At 37.1% G+C, this 16,401-nt stretch overlaps 1 protein-coding gene across 3 annotated transcripts in view; it reads right to left on the bottom strand.

Annotated features, from left to right (window-relative positions):
* Nucleotides 1-16,401, bottom strand: part of LOC118815567 (1-phosphatidylinositol 4,5-bisphosphate phosphodiesterase beta-1) — a 151,187-nt gene that overhangs the window by 33,833 nt on the left and 100,953 nt on the right. For all 3 annotated transcript variants that reach the window (XM_036581774.1, XM_036581775.1, XM_036581776.1), the window contains 10 exons: nucleotides 15,151-15,297; nucleotides 12,763-12,920; nucleotides 11,742-11,824; nucleotides 11,317-11,401; nucleotides 6,291-6,465; nucleotides 3,013-3,096; nucleotides 1,519-1,586; nucleotides 1,221-1,317; nucleotides 765-849; nucleotides 556-680 (listed from right to left, as the gene is read on the bottom strand). In XM_036581774.1, coding sequence (XP_036437667.1) covers nucleotides 556-680; nucleotides 765-849; nucleotides 1,221-1,317; nucleotides 1,519-1,586; nucleotides 3,013-3,096; nucleotides 6,291-6,465; nucleotides 11,317-11,401; nucleotides 11,742-11,824; nucleotides 12,763-12,920; nucleotides 15,151-15,297 — 1,107 coding nt within the window. The remainder of the gene's footprint in view (nucleotides 1-555; nucleotides 681-764; nucleotides 850-1,220; nucleotides 1,318-1,518; nucleotides 1,587-3,012; nucleotides 3,097-6,290; nucleotides 6,466-11,316; nucleotides 11,402-11,741; nucleotides 11,825-12,762; nucleotides 12,921-15,150; nucleotides 15,298-16,401) is intronic.

Raw genomic sequence — 16,401 nt, 5'->3', positions numbered from 1 at the left:
AATTGAATTCTAATCCATTAGCACTCACTCCCAAATCCAATCAGGAAGAGTTTAGTCTGGAACTACATTCACAGAAATATATTAACTTCTACTCAAACTGGTCCCTTTTAATGTAAGAACAATTTCCCCTAATAATAATTTCCCAAGCATTCTTTACCCCTCCTTATAACCTTCTAAACTCTAAATGGCTTGTATATGGACCCAATTTCAGTTTCTTACTCTAATAACTACATAAAGTACATCCAAGTTTCACAGCAGCTACAGAATAATTTATGCAGTTACCGATTAATAAGTTTTAAGATTAATGACTAAATAATAAGCCTGTAGTTTAAAGGGTTTATCTCACAGTATTATGATGAAACAAATCAGACTTTCATGCAAACACTTCTTGTTGCCCCACTGACCCACAGATGGCCTACTGCTCCAACCACTGTAGAAGTCAAATCACTAAACAAACAGGAAAGACTGACCGCACAGAGTCCTTGACGAGGAATGTGCAAATGTTTTGATGTGACACAGTCTGAGACAAAGGCAGAGCGGTCACTGCTTATGTACCTATCGTCTGGAAGTTCAGTGCTACAAGCTGACATCCAGCATTCCAGAAGACCTGAGGCATGTAGTTGGAGGAGTCCACCCTGGTCCCTTTGGGGTAGATTCGGCTAAGCTGGAGTTTGTTATACCTGTGTGAAATTGGTTAAGGAACATCACAGATGGACTATTTGGGATAAAAGCTCCACTGTAACCAAACTGTGTAAAATGGATACTCCACAAATTCCACTGGGGACTTGGTCAGCAGCTCCAGTGCCTTGGTCTCCACAAATGAGGACATGTGATAACTTCTATTAGTTTCTGTAAAACAAGACATTATATTTGTGTCTGTAAAATATGACTTGTAATAAAGCAATGCATTGCAGTGATTTTACAACAGTTAAGAAATGTTGATTAAAAAGTGGTGTTAAAAATAAAAAATTAAAAAACTAAAAATTAAAAGTTGGCGACAAAATACAATATGTTAAAATACATTAGTGTTCAATAAATAATTAAAACAATAATAATAATCACACTAAAATGTGGCTCAGCCAATCAGATTTTAGATCCAGAACTATCTGTTTAATAATATGTCCTATGTACACATTAAGGTGAATCCACAATCTTTCACATTACGTGATATCATCTATGCATTACACCACAACAATTAAAAATGAAAGGGTATAGCTTACTTTTCGATGTCTCGAATGAGTTGAACTTGACTGGCTGAATGTAGTTGACTAGGTTGGACATCTCCTCGGTGGCAAACGCTTCACTTCCTGCTGTCCCCTACACATGACAGATAACACATACTCACTCAGTTTACACTGAAGTTATGCCAGCAGGACTGGTGCCAACGTAATCACTGTTACCAGCAGAAAGTATGGGAACATTGATGTGATGTGCTTTACCGAGAGCCCTACTAGAGAGCTTGCAATGGGAACAGTCCTCATTTTCTAATAAACGCTACATGTACACATGTTGTTTCACCTCATCCATGGATTTCTTGCAGTCATCATCTTCATCATCCTCATCCTCGCTTTCTGCTTCAACCTCACCTGAAGAGTTAGGATATAATTGAAGCTCAAAGCAGTAGTCTTTGATCTGAATACCATATAAATCGTTACATTATGATGCCATTTACATCCAGGTTCGAAAAAGAAACTGGAGCTACTGTAACAACTATAACAAACACATGGTGTGATTCAATGTTATTTATTTTTTAATCATTGCTCACTGAAACCAGAGGAATTCTGATGAAAGTGCGGATTCAGAATTTTCTATACACATCACATTTTTATTCATGAAGTAGGAGATGGTCCATTCAAGATTTAGTAAAAAACTTTCTTTGTCTGTGTTGTCTTGTGATGCAGAAAGAAAAATAAAACAACAAATTTTCCCAAAATTTTTTATCCATTTTTGACATTGGAACAAACATAAAATTTGTTAATAAACAAATATTTACAGTAACACTTTATTTAAAGGCTACTTTCATAGGGAATACATAATGTATAAACATAGAATAACATCATCTGATCATATCATTAAAAAATCTCAACAAAGGTTGTTCTTCTTGAGATAAAAAAATATAAAGTCAGAAAAGATCTAGTGGTTAAATTTTATTCGTCCATTGTTGAGTGTTCTCACGTCAATTATTACAGTCTGGTATTGTGATTAAAACTTCAAAAATAACTGGAATATCACTTTCTTCAGTTGATTCTGTTTACATTCAGCACACCATAAAGCGAGCCAACAGAATAATTACAGATTCTCCTCTTCCAGCGAACCATCTTTTCCAAACTCTTCCTTCTAGGAGGTGCTACTTATCCATAAAACTAATGCTATGTTCACATTACAAGCCTCTGGCCCTTGTCAAAGTCACTGGTCCTCACGCTTGCCCATTTGTCCTGAGTTCAACATGTAGACTATGACAACTGACCGCTTGCTTACTGTCTAATATATTCCATGTGCCACTAATATGAAATAATCAACAATATTTGCTTCATCTGTAAGTGGTCACAATGTTTTGTCTCATTGGTGTATATATACATGTATAAATATTCATACGTAGAGGGATATATGCATGAAAATATGACTTTAATCAAAATCTTTCATAGAACTAACATGGGTGCTCTGAACTAGACCACTGCCTTAAAAGTTTCATTGTTGGTAATGATGCTTCATAAACAGAACAGATGTCTCACTACAGTTTAAGACTGCTTATATCATTACAGTCAATACAGTATCACTTACTTCATAAAACGTCTTAGGTCATCTTGCGATTACTGGCATAACCTTTTCATAAATATTAAAGTATTGGTTAATGAATATGTTATTCAATGCTTATGCATGTGTTATGAAGCCCCTATGCAGTTAAAGAAACTAACTATATATTAATCCATGAACACCTATAATACTTATTGTAAGTATAGTCGGTGTATTTCAGATGTACTGGTTGCTATAGCACATTAAATGTGTTCTCACCAATTGACTTTCTTCCTTGAGGCTTGCTGTCATTGACCTCTGAGCTGGGCTGACTGGACTCGGGTAGCTCCTGATTCATAGAGCCTGTGAAGAGGTCCAGATTCTGTCACTTCCAAATGCACAAGCCAAAACCCTGCTAGCACCTGACACCATCCTTCGACACACAATTCCAACACTTTAGGCTGTAAATTAAGAGCCACATTGAACTAGACAGAGACTCTATTTTCCTCTCGTCTCATGTTTCTTAGGAATAACAGATCTTCACTAGCAGCAAAACACTTCACGCAAGTTTGTCACACAGATGAAACGAATTCACTGCTGGCTAAATGTGGAAAATATGAGATGCTTTTAAACTGGATGGTTTGAAAGCTGGAAGTGTTAAGATAACTGATGTTATGATGTCTGAAAAGTCTGCACACAAGATGTTCCCAACTGTGTCCTCATTCAACAGCTGCAGTCATCTGCATACTGGAAACATGAACTGGCTTTTACAGTAGAAGTTCAACAGAACTCAGCACAAAACCGACATCTAATATTAGATGAAGGAAATAGAGAGATTATATAATATCATATTCCATTAGATGTGATACACAGGAATAATGGTTCTTTGAATTTGCATGATTTAAATGTATCAAACAGTTGCATACATATGCTGTCTTTCATCTTTTTGCACAAGCATTGTGTTGGTGTAACAGAGGTTTGTCAAACTCAACCAGTAAAAGGGCCATATTGAAAAATATCATCAAATCTGTGGGCCAGAGAAAAAAAATATTTTTCTTTCATTTTTAGTTAATGTTGTGCTGTAACCCAAACTGACACTGTTTATTCAAAATATGCAAAAAACGTCAACAGTATAATACAAACACTTGTAGTAGACCTCGAAATATTATATGGACACTTGAAATATTCAAAATTTAAATGTCCCCAGGTGCTCTGTCTTTTAAACCTACCTATTTGCTTGAACTAGACACCTGGTATCCTTTTTTTGCTGCAAGTTCTTTAAGACTTGGTCTCAACGTCTGAGCTGCTGAGTTAATGTTAAGTGTTTATATTGGTTGAACAGCAGCAGAAATGCATTTTGGTGATATGACTGGACTGGAATTGTGCAGAATTGTGTAGAATTGAGGTGTAACTGCTGTCCCATACACTGTTGCTGGGGTAGGAGAGTCAGAGCACATTAGATTGCAGTGCATGCTGGGGACTGTAGTGCAGTGTTTGTGAAATGGGCTAATGTTAATAGATAATTAAAATACTTTTGTGGGCCGGATAGGATTGTGTGGTGAGCCTGATCTGGCCTGTGGACCTTATGCTGGACATATGGGATGTAACACACTTCATTCATGTACAACCCTGCAAGACACGTGTGAGTCATGTAAATTCAAAGCACAGCTTTTTCAGAAAACAATCATATGCAAAAGTTTAAATAAGTCAAATGACAAGTTTTGTTGATTTTGTAGGTAAAAATAAGTTAATACTTCCTCTACAGGATTATAAAAATTAAACACACACACACATTCTCCAAGCCTCGTATCCTTCTGGGTCACGGGGGGAGCTGGAGCCTATCCCAGCGTTCATTGGGCGGACAAAAAGTAAACAGATAAATACAAATATAACTTCTGCATTGGACAAATGTGTTATTTATGTGTAACTATGTTAAATTCAGCAAATAAACAGAAATTGTGCATTAAAATGTGCATAAGTGTGTTCTCTGTAGAGGATGTGTAAACTTTTACTTAATTTGACCAAAACATTTGACCTGGAAAGCCCAAACTTTTGCATGTGACCGTATATCACTACTGTACAAACAAATCCTTGTATCTCTATCTTTATTGTCTTTTACACTGTGTCTAATCGCATGGTGGACCGATAGAAATGGTCCAGAAATGAAATAAAATGAAATAAAACTCCTCTTACATTAAATTGAAAGCTAAGAATTGAAATACAAAGTATACATGTTTTTATTCTGATATATTAAGCAACAAACAAGGCTAAAAAACCACTGATTCAAACTTTCCAAGACATTTGCCAATTTCTTTATTGCTGCTGACAGTATAAAGCTAAACTTTTCATGTGTAAGTAATCAGGCACTGACAAAAGTGATCAACTGAAATTACATGATTCAAATGTCTACATCATTTGCAGATGAACAAAACATATTACATAAACACAATTACTGCTAAAAGTGAGCAAACTGAAAGACAAAACTGTGCTGATGTCATTGTATTCAAATGGTAATGATATACACATTTAAATGAAATTCAGTGCCTCACCACATTCAATGTGCATGCTAAAATTAATGCTTAAATCCTAAAACTATTGGACACCATCATTAATGTATTATTCGACTGCTTGAGAGACTGGTGTTAATCCATCTCAATCTTATTTGATTTGGTGTTGAAGCTGACTGGCCACCAGAGGGCAGTATCATATTTGGCTATCAGGAGGTGAGTTCTAGAGGGAGCTGCTGATGCATGTCTCTGTGATTGTGTTTGAAAGCAAGTGTTAAAAGTATCAACCAAGCTGCCCGCTATCATTCAGCCCTGGGTGTCAGCGGCACAAACAGCAACTGAATGCACTGTTTCTCAGAAGTAATTGTAGACACAGTCCACTCTAAAGCTGGAATATGACTAAACTAGTAGGAAGGCTAGGATACACAACAAATCACGTGTGTTGCATTTCACTGTGGTATCTCATTTTATAACACTACTGCTATTGTTCATTTACTATTTTTACACTCTGGTGTGGTACTGCAGTCCCACAGTGGCCAGTTCCAAAACATGAAAGAACAGTGTTCTCTACTGAAACAGAGGAGAGGACGGTAGAAGTTTGGCATATTTGTTTTTCAACAGGGCACTTGGGGAAAATCCCTTGAAATCTCAAAGTGTTTACATTCATTAATAATATATAAGAACAAAAAACTGCATGCAATCGCAAAAGGCACAGCGACAAGGAGGTAGAGAAAGAAAGAGAAAAAGAGAGACTGTGTGTGTTATTGGGAGTGGACCTAAGCAATCCTTATCCTAAACCTTCTCACTGCTGTAGGCTATGTCATAATATAACTGCTAACTATAGCTGACTACTGCTTTCCATCTTGTGTATAATGCAACTGGCAGTAATAACTACAGAACAGAGAATGAATCAAACATGTGCAAATCTCATTACCTAGACATATTTTAATGTAATACTTTCACAGTCACTCTATTCATACAGCAGATACTGTGAGATGTGCTCAATGGCTGAGTATTATACAGGTGCAATAGAATCAGGAGGCAGAATACCTGCACTGGGAGAGGACGGCTCACACATGCTGGACGTGTCGCTGTAGGTATTGGAGGTTTGCTCTGAAAGCTTCTTCTTTGTGCTGCCCTCATCCTTGTGGGAGTTCTTCTTGTTCTTGATGAGGATCTTACCCATGAGGTCCATTGGACTGGGAAGAGGAACTCCTGAATCCAGCTGAGAGGGGGAGGAAGGAGATGTGCGTCAGTTTCTGAAAAAGTGTCTTAGTTAATTTAGAACGTTATTGCTGTAATACTACTACTATTACTACTACTACTACTAATACTACTAATAATAATAATACTAGCAACCATTCTTCTTAGTCTTCTTCTTATTATTATCATTATCAATAATAAAATCTTCAAATAGTTTTGAAGTCTTTATTATTGATAATAATAATTATTATTTATTATTGATAATAATAATAATGCAATTGATGCACAGGTGCAGCACAGAAGATTGCCCTCCTTGAAACAGCCCCTGTATTGTGTAAAGATCTGAACAGTGGGCAATAAGAAGACCCAAGACCCACCGAGTGAAAACAACAACAACAACAACAACAACAACAACAACAACTTCACGTGAAAGTGATCAGGCACTGAAAATTGTGATGCATTGAATCTACCTGTTGCAAACACATAAATAGTGTTTAATAATAGATAGATACATAGATACATATGTAAATAATACATAGTTTCCACATCAATAAAATATATCAACACAATTATTGTCAAAAGTAAACTAAAAGACAAAGCTATACTGACGTAAGATATTTTATTCATGTAGGAATGAGATACACTTTTCAAGTACATTCAATATATCACATTTTCACCGTGCGCACCATCCTTTATGAGTATGTTTTGCTTTTTAAAGTTGATTTATGGCTATTATTAGTTTTAACTTCATATCATATACTTGCATCCCAGTTATTAAAGTTAACAAACCAATGAAAACTGTTCCTTAAGAGTGAGTGAAGAGAAGTTCTCACAGGTTCATTATCCTGTTTTTGCCGTGACAGTGAATAGCCATCAACTGTTTTTAACTTTGTCTAATTAATGCACTGGACATTGCAGTTTAAAAGCTATGCATTTTGTCTGCCTACTGGCTCACTGGTTTTGCTCAATTCTATATAGTTTAATAGACTGTGTCTCGTATTGATTGTTGAGTTAATGCTCTGTGTACACTTTGCTGTATTATTTCTTTGGCTGTAGCCATCACTAATTATCATTTCTAATTTATTTAAGCAGTCCCTCCAGCAAAAAGGCTTCAGGTTGAAAATGTGCACTCTTCTGGTTTGTACAGCTGGAGCTGAAGATGAAGATAAGGAAAATTCCTCCCTGCTTTTTCAGAGACCCATGGCCTCCTGATTTTGAATTATTGCATTTTTTTTTTTTTTTTAAATAAGTAGCCTATTTTTATACTCTGAAGTCGTACTGGAGTCTCAGAGCAGCTAGCTGTTAAAAGCTCCCAAACATGAAAGACTTTAAGTCTTCAAGAGTTCCCTGCTAAAAGAGAGCAAAGGACAGAAGAGGTGTGGCGTGTTTGGGTAAATGCTACATGTTTTTGAAGGGGGCAGTTTACTCATGGGGAAAATTCCTTTTAATCTCACAGTGTTTACATTTATTAATAATGTATAAGAACAAGAAGCTGCATTCAAACACAGAGGAACAGCTGTAAGAAAAGAGAGGGAGTGTTTGTGTGTGTGTGTGTGTGTGTGTGTGTGTGTGTGTGTGTGTGTATGTGTGTGTGTTGGGGGGTGGCTCAAAGCAATTATCTTTATCCTAAACCCAGATCTTTCCATTCTGATTTCCAGAAGCAGACTAATCAGGTGCGAACAGTCTGTGGCAAACCAGAGCCCTGGAACTGTTTTGCTTGGTAAACAAGTGTGTTTAACTCTTTTTCTTTAAGCATTACAGTGAAAAAGTTTTTTTTTTTCCTTATTTTGAAAATGTTGCACTTTACATTGTGCACATTACATTTACATTTCATGATAAATGAACCAAAAGAAACAGCCCAAAATGGAAAAAATTCTGGTTCCATTGACTTACATTAAAAGTAAAGTATATTTTTTCCCTTAAACTGTAAAATGCTCATTTTGGAGATACAAGTTTTTGTCCTGACAGCAGCGAAATGTACTTAATTTAAATATGTACATCATTTCCACATTAACAAAATATATTACATCAACATCATAGTTGGCACAAGTAAACAGAAAGACAAAATGTATCGATGTAATATATTTTGAGGGTTGCAACAATCAAATATCTTTATTTTTAAATATCCTATTCAATATGAAGAATAAGCCTCAAAAACCTCAAGACGTTTCACTTCAACAATAAAAAAATGAAAAAAGCCTTCATTCTTATTGTTTAATTGTTTGCACTATTACTGTTACCAAAATTTCACATTTTATTTTTATTATTATTATTATTATTATTAGTAGTAGTAGTAGTAGTAGTAATACTAGAACTAGTAGTAATAGTGCAAAAACTGTACAATAACCAGAGACTGTACCCAATCTGGCAACCCTGAACAGGTTGCTGGCTCTGTTTGAATGGCAGTGAATGGTGCAGGTAAGCAGAAGAAACAGCACTAATAATGAAACGTTTTTTTTTTTTTGTTCTCTTGTCAGTGAACAGGGGGAATGATGAAGATGTTTAGGCCATTCAAAACTGTTTTATACTGGAGCACACACTAAACTTGTTGGCTTTATCTCTGTTCATCTCAGTTCACAGCTCTCATTTATTCTCTGTAATAAATGCAAATGAGAACAGGCTAACTATGTGGCAATCCGAAGCAGTAGGGAAATTATTTGCATTGCACCTGGATTTAAAACTGTTACTGTTGCCTGAAACTGCAAGAGTCTCACAAGCTCTGCCAATTCACAAACCAGTGTGCAGAACTTCAAACTTGTGCATGCAATTGGTGACTAACTTAGGATTTGGCTTGATAAACAAACGTGTTTGTTTCCCCACAGACAGTGTGGGTTCATAAAAGGAACAAACATGTTAGTTATTTGAATGTTTTTTCCCTTTTTTATGCTTTAATTATTATACAATATTTGTTGCAGCGCTATATTTTTTATTGATGTGGAAATGATAAACTAGTTTGATTTAAGCATATTCACCGCATCACTTTGTTCAGTGCAGGAAAGCGTTGTGGAGATTACTCAGATATAAAGCACAGTTGGCCTTTCACAGTTGGACAGTTGGTCTCTCTCTCAGAGATGAAGCTGAACTTCACACACAGTCTCCCACACAGAGGCTACAGTAGTGCCCTGGTCAAGATCCTGCACATAATAAATCCAATGGCACAATAAACGTATTCCCACATGTCACTCACAATGTCAAAAACACTTTCTTAATGAGTGAAAGAGTTGGGATGAAAGGAGGAGAGAGGCACAGGGAAAGTGGTTACGTGAGGACAAGTGACAGAGGCTCAGCAAGTTCCTCTACAATAGCACAAAGCATGCTTTTGACCAGTCACTATGACAACTGGGGCAGGGGGAAGGAGATAAAGGCTTGCCAAGAGCTAGCATTTAGATTAGCTGGTGGCATATTTCCATTTAATCTGCTCCGAGAGAGCGACTCGCTGCAATTTGATAAACGCAGGGCTGATAGGGCGGTCCGATACTAAGGAACATGTGATTGGAGGGAGATGAAAAGGGACCTCGAGTAAACAGCACCATTTCTTTCATAGGGCCCCTTCAAAGGCTTCATTCAGGCTCTCAGAGAGGTGCTGGTGACGCAGGAGAACGCTTGTTTATGTACTGAACATACAGAACTACGTGTTAGAGTTATTGTTTGAGCATACAGTGCAGTGGTGACAAAGTGCCTGGCATGAATTCGTGTGAATGCCTGCTTGTATTGTACTGTGTAATAGTCAGAGATCAGCCATTATAATTTTCAGTCAAAACAGCAATTAAACATTGAATAAGGCTATTATGTGATATGTAATAGAAGTATTTAGTGTGTCCACCCTTTGCCTTTATTACAGCTTCCATTTCTTCAGTTTTTTTAAAGAAAATTTCCAGTTTGGAAAGTTTAGGCCTAGAAGTTGGTTGCAAATTTTGCTTCTCATGATCCAAGTAATCCCAAACACATTGAGGGATGGTGAGGTCTGGTTCTGAGATTGCCGGCAGATTCTTTGATTGATTTGCAAATTTTCTTCTGGTGTATTTTCTTTTCTCAGTAACAGCTTCTTGACAGCTGCGCATCCTTTCTGACTCAGAGTGTGGAGTTGTCTTCTCACAGTGGAAGGATGGACAGAAATGCCTGTGGATTTTTTTCAGACCTGAAGTAAGAGTGGAGCTTGATTTTCTCCTCTCTTCCAAAGATGAAAGTTTAAGTGCTGTTTATCTGATGGTGGCAGTTCTGGAGGTTTGCACAGTTGTTAAGAGTCCCATTTTCTTAATAACTTTTAATACTTTACATTTTTCACTTCAGTTTTGGAAACTTCTGTTTCCACTTATTTTCTTCTGACATTCCTCTTCCACATCGTTGCAGTCCAATGAAAAACATGTATCTTCATTTTTTGCAATTTGCAATTTTCTACATCATTTGAGCTCAGCAACTGTCCTTACATTATGTAAACATTTCATAATGATTGGAACAATAGAAATTCTCCAAAATTGCTTAGAATAAAATCTCTTTCCATTAACTTATATTGAAAGTAAAGAATGTTTTTGCCCTCTCCTGTAAAGTTACTATTTTGGAGATACTTGTTTTTCTTTGGACAGCAATGATATGCAAGTTGATTATCTTATATCTAATTTCAACAAAAATATGTCATGAAAGTTTTGCAACTTTTACTTATTGGTCATTTGGACCAGAAGTTAAAATAAAGGGTGGTCTCTGACTTTTGCACAGTACTATAAGGCTTATGGGACTAAATTCAATCCCAAAACACTTTGCTACATCAGTATACAGTGAATAAATACAATGAAAATCAACAAAGCGTTAGATAAGGTCTGTGTATAAACTTATCGACTGCAAAAAGGCACATTTAGTGCATGTGGTCTGAACTCACTTGGTATTTCTCCAATGGCTCTGTGAGCAAAGCGTCTCCAAATATTGATCTGCAGTACTCAGCCATCTTGGCCTGCTGCTTGGGGCTGAGGAAGACAAGACAAACAGACAGACAATCAACTCCACGGCCATGACCCCACACATTTACATTAACTCACCGCTGTCTGGAGGAAAGAAAAACACTCTAATTCAATTTCACAACTGTGTCAAGGCACAACCTATTTACAAGTCTGCTTTCCAAATCTTAAAATTGCATTCTAGTAATGCACTCATCCTGTATGCTTATAGAGGCATATTTCACATAACCTTTATGTAACGCTGCTCTGATCAACATGAACAGCTTGTTTTAGCCTCATCAAGTGACTCAGACCATTATAGAGGAACCGGACAGCCTAATTGCTCAGGAAGAAAGCATCTTTCACTTACGAGTCCACGTGGTTCTCGAATGAAAGGATGACAGGGAAAGGGGACGTCTTGAACGCACTTTCCGCAATGGCCTCAATCACTTCCTGAAAAGACAGGTTGCATTGTGCAATCATCGTCAAGAAGCTTCAGAAGGCTTTCAGGCACTATCATGGCCTTCCAGCCTACTGACATGAATGCTGATGAGAGAACTGGAGATATTTCTAATACCACTCAGGCTGGAAATGGAATCTTATTAGAAGTCAATATAAGTCTCTTAACCCGTGTCATCAGAGATTATTACAGTGGGAGATTAGACTCATTCTGAAGCCATATGACCTAATGAAAGAGTGCAAATGAACTTCATGCATTTACTCTCAACTTCATTGCTTTCCTAGTATTCTGTGCCGAACCAATTATCCCATCTGTTATCACATTTTCCCCTTTGTCACTCTATCTCTTGACCATTTTTCTGTCTTTCTAGTTTATCTCATGCTCATTAAGGGGTGAATTTGTTTGAAAAACTCTCTTTTTCACACAGACAAACCCTTACAATAAAGACCTTATGGTAAAAAACCCTTATGGTTAAAAAAAAGGATTTTCACAGTCAAAGTCCTGTAAAATTTAAAGGTCAATACCTGAGATAGAAAAAGAATATAAATTCACAAAAACAACTGATCACTTTTTTTTTTTTTTACAGACATTTGAGTTTATTTTAACATTTGTTATTGTTTTCATTATGACAAAATACTGTACGTCAGAATAACTAGTTGAACTATTGAAACTGACCAATGGCAATAAAAGGCAGTATTTCCGAGTAAATGGCTGTAATTTTACAGATTTTACCATCACTGAGAAAGTATACTTTTACTGACAATTAACAGTTAATCAAAACAATCAAATTTGCTCAAGGTTTGGAGTGAATTTTGCACTGGAATTATGGGGCTAGTGTAGCTAACAAGTAATGAAAGAATACGTACAATACTACAAGCCTAAATCAACGCACACTTAACACTTTTCTTTTCATCCACATGGGCAAGTTTACCTTAAAGGAGATTTCTGAGGTCATGGTGAATCCATGTGTTATGATGGGCTCCTCCTCAGCCGTGCGGCCCTTCCAGCAGTCCAGCTCCACACAGCGGCAACCGGACAGCAGCACCTGCCTGTACATTTCCACCGAGGAGTTCCCCGCCAGCTGCCCCGCTGGAGAAATCATACAGGTATTTAGAACACAAAATTATACAGCACCATACATCATTACACAGCCATCAGTCACTAAAGGAGCATCACTTGTGTATTTACACACACGGTATGACTTTGTACTTAAAATATGAACAAAAAGCATGTAATCATAGCTTTAAAACACAAAATTGATAGGGATAAAACAGCACAATTTAACAACATTAGTACTTTTTCCAGTACCAGTTTCATTGCCCCAGTACTGTGTGCAGAGAAGCAGCCCCATATCATGATGCCCCCACCTCTGTACTTCACTGTGAGTACGGTGTTCTTGGAATCATCGACCCTTCTTCCACCAGACATGTTAAGCTGAACCTATTGCTGTGTTGAGTGACCAGAGTACATTGTTTCAAAAGAGTTCTGACGTGTCTAAATGCTCGTGTGCAAATTTTAGACAGGCACCTCTGTGCTTCTTTTTTAGAAGGTGTAGGAACAGAGGCGATTATTGTGCATTAATAATGTGATTATTGCTTAAATAATCCCTGTGTAACTGTTGTTCTTGCTGCTTTCAGGTCATCCTGTAACTCTTTTTGAGTGACAGATGGCTTCTCTCTTACCTTCTTTATCCTTTTTTGAGAGAAATCTTGCATGGTGCACCTGTTTGGGGACAATTAGTTGTGGTTCTGGAAATTTTCCAATTGCACATTATTGAATCAACTGTACTGACAGGCGTTTTTAAGGTCTTTGCTAGAGCTCTGTAACTTTTTCTATTCGAGTGTTGTTTAATAATGATGGCCCTGAGAACTTTGGGAATTTTCTTCACCTTCACCATGACTGCTACTTGTGGCATGAAGTCTTCCCAACCAATGGCAACATCTTTTATAAAGACACCAGGTGAAATCAACATTTTAAGTTTGCAGTACTAATATGTGAAACTTTATTTATTTATATTCTTAACCTTTACATATATGTATCTTTTAATAAAGTGTCTGAACACTGTTTTCCATGTCAACTTCATTTTTTAAACGTGTTGATGCTTTTGAATACGTTTTTTTAGTAAGTTTTTTTTCATATTTATAACTATAAAGTGGATATATGCACCAGAAGTATATTAAACAACAACAAATGTGCCTGACTACTTGTTTCCCCTCACTGTATAGAGGCTTGAGTTGCTGTTAAAGAAATACAATACAATTTTCAAAAAAAAAAAAGAGTTAAAAAAAGCATATTATACGCACACACCCATACCCACAAAATTCACCACATAGTTCATGTTCAAAAAGATATCCAAGGATTCTTGGAAAGAATGGGTGTGACAGACCTGACCCCAACTGTATTAGCATCATTAGCAAAGCAATTACTTCCCTATTAGCATAATAATACTACAGCACAGTAACTAGCCTCAGAGACATTTCAAAGGTCATTTTCCAGATAAAAAACCTTTCTGCTTTTCCAGTAAATGCATTTTTGTCTAATTCTGAACCCGACAACTTCCAGAGACATCTATACTGCATTATCCTCTAATTGTTTGTGGCTGCATATACTTTAAATTGATGTCTTTCTCTGAGAACAAGTCCATTAGGACAATCAGTAAATGAGAACAGGCTTGGCATCCGGTTTTGTGAATGCATACTTACCGTAATTTGTACATGACAGCAATTTGTGTACTAATTCCATTTTACATTTGACCATGCCTCATGCTGTGGTTTTAGATGCCCTGAAGAAATGGCCTGGTATTGGCAGGGCCTGTCATGTATCTCCTCAAATATGTTCCAGACAAATTCAAGACATTTCATATCACCACCTCAACTTCAGAAGATACTGAAGTTGATGTGAAACAATACAAGCCTCGGGATCAAACAGTGACACTCCTATTTGAGTTTTACTCTTATCACCGTCTACATCACAAGCCTTTGAGAAATATTTATGTGGTGCACACATTAGATAAATATTAATGAAGTTAGCATTTGAAAGAGGCTGCAGTAAAGATAATAAATGTTTCATAGGGAACTCCGCTCTCTTAGGCTCTGACAAATCCTCAATATTTAGTACATATACCTAATGCAGAAACATCTGAGTTTAATAATAATTAAGACTAAGTCCTGTAGAGCATCAATGAAGGAAAGAATATGACTATCTTATCTGCAAATACACAGACTGTATTATGAAGCATGTTCAACTTGAGGGTTCCTGACCAGGTTTCAGTGTCCTAAAGCCTAACAAATGGGTTGCAAAAGCAGTCTGGTTGGCTGACCTGTGAGGTAGGTGTTGTGGGAGGAGTTAATAAAGTAGTGAGAAAGAGGGAGTGTCATGTCTTCACTCTGGTCCAACTTCTCCGGAGGAATGATGCTGTTCTCCTCTCCACTTAGATACCTCGCAAAGCCCTCCACAGAAATCTGGCCTGCAGTGGAAAAGAACACACTTACATAAATATGAAGGGGACAAATCTCTAATTTTAAAGGACTGGTTTACAGCTGTGTTGCACAGTGGAGTCTGTAATTAAGTGGACAGTGACAAATGTATGTTGTTTTGGCTCTGCACTACAGCACACTGAATTTAAAATGAGACAAAGACCATGTTAGAGTGCAGAATGTCCTTTTTCCTTTAGGGTTTATACATATTTTAATGTAAAGTCTCCCTGTGTGCTCAGGGGACAAAAGGGACAAATTGCCATAAATAAAATTGTTAAATAGCAACCTTCTTGCAATCATTGACTGCCTGAAGTCTGTGAAAGCAGTGACCCTAGACATCACCGTGGGACTGTCCAGCCCAATGTAGCCTTTTTGGGTTCCTGCTTGACTTGGCCAGTCAAGAACATTCCATGTCTTGGTTCTAAAAACATCCATAGATGCTTTAGTAGCAATAGAGTGATTTGGTTGGATCAGAGCATTTAAGATGCTTCTATACACTTCAGAATTAACCCTGCTGGTGTGGTCATCCATCACATCATTAATAAAGACAGAAAGGCAGCCATACAGATCCATGTTATCAAGTTAAGCAGAAGAGGAGGTAATGACATGGATCATGAACAATTCTGTTTTTTCTCCACAACTTCCTCTTTCCATCACTCCATTACAAGTCAATCATACACACACACAGACTTTCTAAGCCACTTATCCTTCTGGATCGTGGGGGGAGCTGGAGCCTATCCCAGCGGTCACTGGCTGGAAGGCTACAAGTGAATCTTCAAGCTTAATTAAGAAACTGTGTTCTGGCCTTCAGTGTTTCATTTACTCCATTACATTTACCTAAACCCTTAAAAGCCCAGGACCCACTGGGGGGGTCCAAATATCTACCAAACCCATCTATCACTTCATGATAACTCAGGAAATTTGCACTGCAGTTCATGTACTCATTAAATAAGCCTTTAGATGTAAGAAGCCTGGGATTTTAAGGGGTTTTGTAACTTTTTCAATAAACTATGATTTTTTTAATAGAGGATGCTTTCAACTCCTATTTGAACAAATTAGTAAAGAAAGAATGTGCTTTTCTATGTTACATTCAT

The sequence above is a fragment of the Colossoma macropomum genome, unplaced genomic scaffold, assembly GCF_904425465.1.
Source record: "Colossoma macropomum unplaced genomic scaffold, Colossoma_macropomum, whole genome shotgun sequence".
In the NCBI taxonomy this organism is placed as follows: Eukaryota; Metazoa; Chordata; class Actinopteri; order Characiformes; family Serrasalmidae; genus Colossoma; species Colossoma macropomum.
This window is presented reverse-complemented; position numbering and strand designations above follow the sequence as displayed.